General features: G+C 39.3%; 1 protein-coding gene across 2 annotated transcripts in view; it reads left to right on the forward strand.

The window, feature by feature from the left end:
- The window catches only part of WNK3 (WNK lysine deficient protein kinase 3), a 151,288-nt gene extending 147,292 nt beyond the window's left edge, over positions 1 to 3,996 (forward strand). For both annotated transcript variants that reach the window (XM_058658932.1, XM_004598302.2), the window contains exon 23: positions 3,572 to 3,996. In XM_058658932.1, the coding sequence (XP_058514915.1) occupies positions 3,572 to 3,901 (330 nt within the window). In that variant the 3' untranslated portion in view covers positions 3,902 to 3,996. The remainder of the gene's footprint in view (positions 1 to 3,571) is intronic.
- The last annotated feature ends 5,007 nt before the right edge of the window (positions 3,997 to 9,003 follow it).

Raw genomic sequence — 9,003 nt, forward strand, 5'->3', positions numbered from 1 at the left:
GCTAACTCTGATTTTAGGTGGTCTATACTTGACCTTAGCCAAAATGGCACAGCGCGAGAACTTTTTTGAAGATTTATTTATTTTCATTGGAAAGGCAGATATACAGAGAGGAGGAGAGGCAGAGAGGAAGATCTTCCGTCCGATGATTCACTCCCTAAGTGAGCCGCAACGGGCCGATGCGCGCCGCCGATCTGAAGCTGGATACCAGGAGCTTCTTCCAGGTCTCCCACATGGGTGCAGGTCCCAAGGCTTTGGGCCGTCCTCGACTGCTTTCCCAGGCCACAAGCAGGGAGCTGGATGGGAAGTGGAGCTGCTGGGATTAGAACTGGCGCCCCTATGGGATCCCGGCATGTTCAAGACGAGGACTTTAACCACTACGCTATTGCACCTGGCGGGCCCTGTAGATAATTTTTGACTATCTGAAGAGAACCCCAGCAAATGTGAATGAAGAATGTATCTGGAGTGAGGACTAATTCAATCTGTTGTACCAGAGGTATTTAGGTTTCGAGAAAAAAGCTATCCCATGTTGCACATCAGTATTTTTAGAGCCAAAACTTATCTTGTTGGTTAAGAATTGTAAAAGCTGTTTAAGCTAGACCGTTGTAATAGATAGCTTAAGTTTGCACATGAGGTGGCTACTCCATTCAACAGAAATATAGAAAATTGTCCACAATTTATTCTGGAATGGGAAGAAGGCAAGTTTATAGAACAGCACATATTGTATAATGCAATTGATATAAAATTATATACATTAGAACTGATTATATGCATACAGAAATACAGACGTCTGAACAATATGCTGGATGTGGATGGTGGGATTTGGGCCCTATTTTACTTTATAATTTTGTTAAAAATTTTCAAAATGTGTAAACCTATTAAAATGTGAATCAAGACTTAGAATATGAACCCTCAGGATTGAAAGTGATATATGAGTGTGTTGGGTGTGTTGTGTTTCTGTACACATATGTGTGTGTGTGTGTAGTCATTGAATATAGTTTGGTGAAGAATGTTAGAAAATACATTTAGGATTAACATTTCAAACATCGTATGTTTGAAAATCCAGATTTCCCAAATTAGCCAGTAGTGAACTTCTTGGGGGATCTGTTTATTTATCTTGTTCGTGGTGCTGATTTATGCATAGATAGTATCACCATTATAGAAATGGGAACTCCCGAATGGAAAATTTCAGGACGTAAACCCATTTGTGCTGCCAGTGAGAGACCCTCAGAGTCCGTCTGAATGGAGACATTTATTGAGCAGTCAGAGGACAGTGTGTTGCAGTAAATAATGTTGGATGCTTGGAGAAAAATGTGAGTAGAGAAGAGCATGTGAATAGAAGTGTTGAAGGTCTTTACCAGCCACAGCATTGCAAACTGAGCTCAGTCATTGACCAGCTGTGTGGTTTAGACAAGTCGGCTGCTCTCTTTGGGCTTCAGTTCTCATGCCTGTCAAGCGGGATTACTTTGAGGATTAAATGAGGTCACACTTATAAGTGTGTATATTCACAGGTGTTGTATAGTAAGTTCCCTCTATGGTAACTCTTTTATATTTTTAGGTTCAGTTGATTATGTGTTTATGTAAAAAGTCTGCCTCACTAGTGTTCTTGCATGTTACCGTTCCATCACCTTACTTAGAAATTTTTGCTTGCAGAAAATGTATATGCCAAACCCTTTACTGGGTGAGCCTTCTGCTAGACAATGAATTTGATGAGTGAAACCAAGTACGATCTCTATTCTCATGGAATTTATACTGCAATGGGACAGTTAATTGTCTAATAAGGGAATTCAAGGGTGGCTTCCCTGAGAAAGCGGAAGTTGTGAGAGATCTGAGGGATGAGTAGGAATGCCTAGGTAGCAAGGGAGAGGCTGAGTGCAAGCAGCATGATGCGCACGCATGAAAGGCCTGTGTGAGGCAGGGAGCAGGAAGGGACTGAGGCTGGCCCGTGCCGCCAGGAGGAGTTGAGCAGAACGTGTCTAAGGAAGCAGGCAGGGCTTGGAAAGGGCCAATGATTTGGGACTTCGTCTTCATTTTAAACAACATGGATAGTGACTGAAGCTGACTTTTGTTTTTTTAATATCACTCTGGAAAAAGGAAAGATTTGGGGTGATTAAGGGTAGATCTTGATAGGCCATTTAAGGGTTAGTATTCCAGGTGAGAGAAAGTGAGTTGAAGAGAAATCTCTGCCAATTCCCAGAAATGTTTTAAGAGGTGGTGGTGGATATGATTTGGTGATGCAATGAAAGGCTGGTGGCAGGACTACAACTCTGGGTCGTATAACTTGGTATTTTTCCAATTTACCAGTCATCTCTTTGGAAAACATGAGTAAACTTTGTGTTTTAGAATTGCACAGTTGAATCAGAGATACCTTTAAGAGATTTAAGAATTGTATGACCTATTTTCAATTAAGTCCATTTAAAATAAAAACCACGTTACCATTGTGTGTGAGATAATAATGCTCATTACAGAATTTAGTCAATGTAGAAAAAAAATACAAATTGTAAAATAACACCTTCAAATCCCACCACCCAAAAATACTTGTCACTAACTCTTAAATATCATTTGACATGCCATTTGATATCTATGTGATTGCATTGAAATAACTTTCCAAAAATGTGATTATACTATATGTGCTGTTTTGAATCAGAAATACTTAACTTTTGTTTAATACAAGGAAAGTCCTGATATGTAGAAGCAATTTTTGAACTTGAAATGTTTTCTTACCTCATGAGATACTGTTGTTCATTTTTTGAAGTGAAAAACGTTGCCTGAAGTTGAAAGTTTCTAAATCAACTTTAGCTGAAAGTTCAGTTTTAGCTTGAAAAATTTAATTTAGAATAGTTAAGCATTTTTGACTGGCATAAAACTGTCTTAATTTAAGTATTTACTTCTATTAGATTTATTATTCCTATATGCCTGAGATTTCCTAACATCTATAAACATGAACAATCACAATACAGTAGAAACATTATGCAGAAATATACTAGTATTCTATCACTATTGTCATTAGTTTCGATTTCTTAGAACAGAAATGTTAGACTTTTAGAAAGTTAGTAAAATGGTATAAGAATAGGAAGGTGGCAGTTACCGACCACCTGCTATATTGTTATGCCATAGTCCGTCTTGCTCCCATGTCTCCAGAAATTATGTAGTAGGATGGGCTATTGTCTGTGCCACTCTGAGAGAATGCCAGAGCTAGCAAAATGAAATAAAAATTGCACAGTATCACTAACATGAGGAAAGGAGGTGGGAGGGGTATTTAATTCAGGCGTTTGAGCTAGCTAATACTATATTCAAATTCCCCACTTCACTATTAACTTGCTTGTTAGGGCTGGGTAAGTGACAAGTTTCAGGTTTCTGTTTCATCATATGAAGATGGCTGCCCTGTAAGGTAGGACAGTTATGAAGTTGAAATTAAATCAGGCCTGTAATTGTATTTAGTCCACAGAAAGAGTGTCCCATAAATGGCAGCTACTCATAGTAGTAACAAAAGTAGTAAGCCCCAAAGAATAAGAAGGAATACAGACTGGTCAAATAAACTGATCTTTTGTTTCTGTTTTTTCTTTTTTACTAGAATACTCCACCTACTATGGGCTACACATCAACATGGATTTCTTCTCTGTCCCAGATTCGCGGAGCCGTCCCAAGTTCCTTGCCACAAGGACTCCCACTCCCTTCATTTCCTGGGCCATTGTCATCATATGGAATGCCCCGTGTTTGCCAATACAATGTTGTGGTGGGGACGGGGTACCCTGTACAGTGGGTAGGAGTTTCAGGAGCACCACAACAACCTGTGGTAATTCCTGCACATTCTGGGGGGCCATTCCCAGCAGGGATGAACTTGCAGCCATTTCCAGGCCCTACCGTACATAATCCAACTGCGATCCCTCCTGGTCCCAAGTGAATTCGAGTAAATGATGTATACAAAGGGAGATCTTTCCCAAATTATTTTCTGGACACCTAAGATATTAAAATTTCATCCTTTTGGGTTCTGCCGTATTTCCCCTCATGTGAATTTACTTTCACCTTTTATTTTTCATTCTTGTGTGGTATTTGATACTGCTCATCTTTCTGTAGAAATGTGCGGTTTGCACATAGAACACTGCACACGGAGGTGTTTTTTCACTTTGAATCCTATCCTCTTTGATACTTGATTTTTTTAAAAGAAAAATAAATAACCTTTCAGAAAGCTGTAATAAGCTCAGCTTGAGCATCTCCATTTCCAGGACATTTCCATGCATTGCTGAGAAATCCCTATTTTTTTACTGCTACAGTCTGCAGCTGGTTAATACTTTTTGTTTAAAAAAAAATTGATTGATTTGCCCCAAATGTGGATGGAAGTGAAACCCTCCACTAGCCGGCCTCTTAGGGGGTTCTCACATGTTTGTCTTAGGTTGACCCTTCACTGAAGACAGGAGAACTTGGCTGCAGGAAGAATTTGGCTGTATAAAAATCCGGATAACTTTCTCAACCAAGACAGAACACGAGCCCTTTTTAATGTGATTTCCTTCCCGTCGCCACAGCAGCACGAGTAAAGCGGCAGAGGGAAAGGGAAAAAAAAATAAAACAGAACTGTAACAGTTCCTTGATACTACAGATATTGTAGCTGCTTTAGGGTTTGGGTAATAATTCAAAGCAGCTACCTCCTTGCCTCTCATGCGCACACTGCTTTGCTTTTGAGCATTTGAGAGGCATTGGTGTGGCTTGCATTCTTTCGCAAGGGATGCTTTGCAGCTGTTACCAATCTCATGGGACGGACACACTGGTGTTCCTCACCAGGGGGTTGAAGTTACACCTCTTGATCCATTCTTCTGAAGAGAAATGTACTTGATTCTTATACATGAAACACTGGCTTTACAGGGTTCCCAGAGACGCGGGGCTTGCACTGCCCTGCAGAAAGAGAGTAGACCCTAGAAGGATACTATTTAAGCCCTTAGCTTTTGGGGAGGTTACCATTTCTTAGTTGTTATCATTTCTGGTTAGTATCTGTAGCATTGGAGATGATTTTAGAACTTAGATGAGTTTGGCAGCCTCTTTAGAATCTGAGAGCGATCACTGTCAAGTTGCACTTTACTGGGTTTTATCCAGTTTTAGGAGGGAGGGGAGGCAGTTTCAAAATGTACTCCTTTGGTTTTTAAGAAGGTTAACTATAATAATCCTAAAGGCTGGTCACAGGGTTGCCCCATGTTCAGTCTGTGAAACCCAAATAGAATCCTTAAATGATATTCACCGACTACCAACTGTACATATCTAAACTGTTTACGTCCCACTCAAGATTTCAAGGTCATTTCTAATACATACACCTAGTTAAGAGTTCTGTCTAACTGTAAACATTCCAAATTGTCACTCAACATTTACGTTAACCCATTTTTTTCCATATTCATGTAAAAATTATACCCTGTGGACTTGCCAGGCTTACTGGGTGGACTTTGTTTGCACAGTCTACTTTGTGACATTTCAGTACTCTTTTTTTTTTCAAAACCTGTGTCCTACATTGTTTACCTGAAGATCACCCCATCATCACAAAGTTTCTGTCACTGTCGTTTGGGGCACTTAGAGCAGCATTGTGAGAATTGCTGTTGGGGGGAGCCCAGTTGTTTTTCTAGAACGTGAGCTGGTGCAGATGAGTCTTTGCAAACCTCGTATACAGATTCTTCAGATTTCGTCCACAGTGTTACTTTGCAAGTTGAAGTGATGGGAGGACATCTGCCTAATGCAGGATGCTTGCACTGCATGGTTTTCCATGTGTCCGAAAGAAAAAAACAAAAAACCTGCTCCTAAAATCCATACTTCTTTAAACTTGTTCATGTTTCATGATAAGAATTGACTGTGAGTGACTACATTGAGACACAGGACTGAGAAAGGGAAAATACTGCAGGTTTTCAGACCCCTTCTCGTCATGGTTGAAAGCTGTGTCCCCCCAGGATGAAGAAAGCTCCATGGATGATAACATACACATTTGGTTAACAGCTGCTCTGTATCATATGTCCTGCATTTTGTCGCCAACTCTATTTTACATATAATTCATCATTCTTGTTTGCCTGCAGACTTTGGCAGTGCCTTGTAATATTTAGTATCTTTTCAGGTTTTTGCTGGAAAGAAATGTAATCTTCTAAAGGTTGAAGGTGGTGAATTAGCATACTGCGGTCTCCGGGCTGACTGCAGTAGCTGGGTGAGCACATGTGCTAAGCATACCTTATGTAGCATGTGTGTGTGGAAGCTTCCAAATACAGAAGAAAGTGAGTTAGTGCGGAAAACAACGTTCACATTGCTGTGCGGTTTTAAATTATTTTTTTTCCATGACTTACATGCTTGAGTCAAGTTATAGTCATTTTGACTATAAATTTTCAACTAATTTTCTATCTAGGAGTTTTGCATTTTTTTACAATTTTGCTAAATCATATAATAGCGCTGTTTTCATTCTTGCCTGAGGTATGGTTCCTCCCCATAAGTAATTAATCCTTGAGGTGAAGCGCAGAAATTCCCTTCTTACTTAACCAAGAGCCTAATAATAATAATAATAATAATAAGGGCCTTCCTACCTGTTTTCAAAAGCCACACAAAACCTGTCCTTCTCACTTTCCTCCTTGTAGAACAGATAAAGGCTGACCTTAACCATTGTGCTTGTAAAGTTTCTTTGGGGCATAGTCATATGTCCAGCCACCATGTTTACTTCTCCAAGTGCAAGTCCAATGAATAGTGCTGTATTTCCATATGTGGCGACGTGAACATCTCATCAGGAAGTAACTGCTGCTATGCCTGTGAACTTGGGTGTTAACATCATACAAATATGAAACCAGTATTGATATAAATCTAATGAAAATAACCCTGTGTATATTTGTGGCAGTCTTAAATCTCTAAGGTAATTTGCTGTAATATAACAATTATTCATTCTGGTTTTTATCCCTTCCTTGCCATTTTTCTATCCAGCATGAATTCCAGTGATTTGACAGCAAAATTATCTATGAAAGTTTGAAAGGCACTTTTCCGCTGCAATTTTTGGATTGAGTATAGAGTGGCTTACACATGATGACGGGAACCCCAGATTTAATTCCAGTCCAGTTTTTTTTTTAATCTACCTCGTTTTCAGTGCTATTTTGGGTGCACAAGTAAACACTGCCTGTGAAACTTGTTTGTTTTTGCCTTGCTTCTCAGTATTCATTCAGATTCTAAATCTGGCCTGCCTCTTGGCTCCAGCGCAGACCGACTTTGGAGATGAGAGGGACCATCAGCTCTGCCACCAATCCGTGTTAAAGTGACGAGAGCAACGTGTCTATGTGAAATATGCTTTGGGAATTTGAGGAGGACGAGCAGAGAAATAAATCCAACTGATGGCAAGATAAAACTTAATTGTAGGAGTTAGCTGTGAAATTAACAAACAAGGTGAGAAAGTACCTAAATTAGTCCAGTGCCTGTAATTTTGCATTCTTTATTAGAGACACATTTCTCTCTGCCTAAAAAGGGCTATGGGTTGAAATTGCTTTAACTACCACAGTGAAGTATTTTACAAATCCTGCAACAGTGGCCTGCCATTCAAGGTATTCGCACACCGCTGGGTATTTGTATTGATGATATTGTTGTCTTAAAATTTGTTCAATGGATTTAAGTTGAATTGTGGTTGGTGATAAGGGTGTTTTATATGACTGTTGTATCTAGTCTCCGGAGTGTATGGAGGCATTGACTTTCTTTGCTGTCTCTTGTGAATAATGAAAATGATGGATTCCTTTATTTCCCCCAAATCAGCAAATGTTTGTAACCAGATGTTCCTTGTTTCAGATGTTTACTGTACAACAAAACATTGCAGCATATTGAATAGTATTACATACTGTACTTTGGTCATCGGGCACGATTATATTCATGAAGTATATTTGCCATCACTTACTTCATCATCTGTTCAATTCAGAAAAAGTTGATTTGTTTCAGATAATGTACAGGCCATTTTTGTGGTTAGGTTTTTACAATCTGTAGTTAACTGGAGACTTGTTCTCCCCTGTGTGTTTCAAAGATGAACCAGAAAAGGGTGTGTGTGTGTGTGTGTGTGTGTGTGTATAGAAAAGGCCTTTGATTTGATTTATGTAATTTCTAGGCTTAAGAGCCTTTTTGAAATAACCAATTATGATTATAAAATGATGGCACTCAAAGTTGTTAAAATTCTTTGAAATGAAATCAGTGTGAAATTACTTATGGAGCCAAAATCTTTTCAGGTCACCCAGGAAATAGTTTTTGTTTGTAAAAGGTTGGAAACAAATATTGGTCTGGCACCTGGACAGCCACCATCCGAAAGCACCTGAGGAGTAGCTAGGTTAGGCTGAACTTGTTTAAGCTGAGGTAGCTGGAAGCGTGTAAAGAGCAACAGCTCCCATTCTGGAAGATTTTAATTAAAAAGGAAAAGCAAAAAATATCTAACCAAAAGGCTGAATTTCAAGCAAGAAGGGAAGAGAGAAACTGGGTTCTGAAAAAAAAAAAAGTGCCAGTGTAAAATAAACTCCTCAATGCGTGCTCATCATGCCTCTGATCTGTTTACCTTCCGCGGGGGAGGGGGCTGCGTTTCTTTTTCATTTCTAACATCAGGTTTGAGGTTGAGGGTTGTGGTCAGCAGATTAGACACTCGGAAAGTGCGGTCATTCCAGGTCTGTCATGCTCCATCCCTGACAGCCGTACCTTGTTTGATACGACTCTGAAGCATGGAGACCTAGCGCAGCATGGGAGCCACTCAGGAAGTTTATGCAGTTAATAAACTTTCATGCATAATTTACTATGAAGTATGCAGAATTTCAGCCACTTCTCTACACTTACCACTTAGTTGTATATGTGAACTCTCCTTTCTTAATTGGGGAATGTAGCATTATATAGAATGATGTTAACCTTAATTTTAATCATTTTTGACGTTAACTTTGATTTGTTTTGCTTTTGTTTTTGTTTTTATTGTTTTGTTTTGCTAAACCAAGTGGTCTGCCTTTCCGCAACTGTTTTGATTCTTGCAAACTGTGATTTTTCTTTCATTTG

The sequence above is a fragment of the Ochotona princeps genome, chromosome X (assembly GCF_030435755.1).
Source record: "Ochotona princeps isolate mOchPri1 chromosome X, mOchPri1.hap1, whole genome shotgun sequence".
Taxonomy (NCBI): Eukaryota; Metazoa; Chordata; class Mammalia; order Lagomorpha; family Ochotonidae; genus Ochotona; species Ochotona princeps.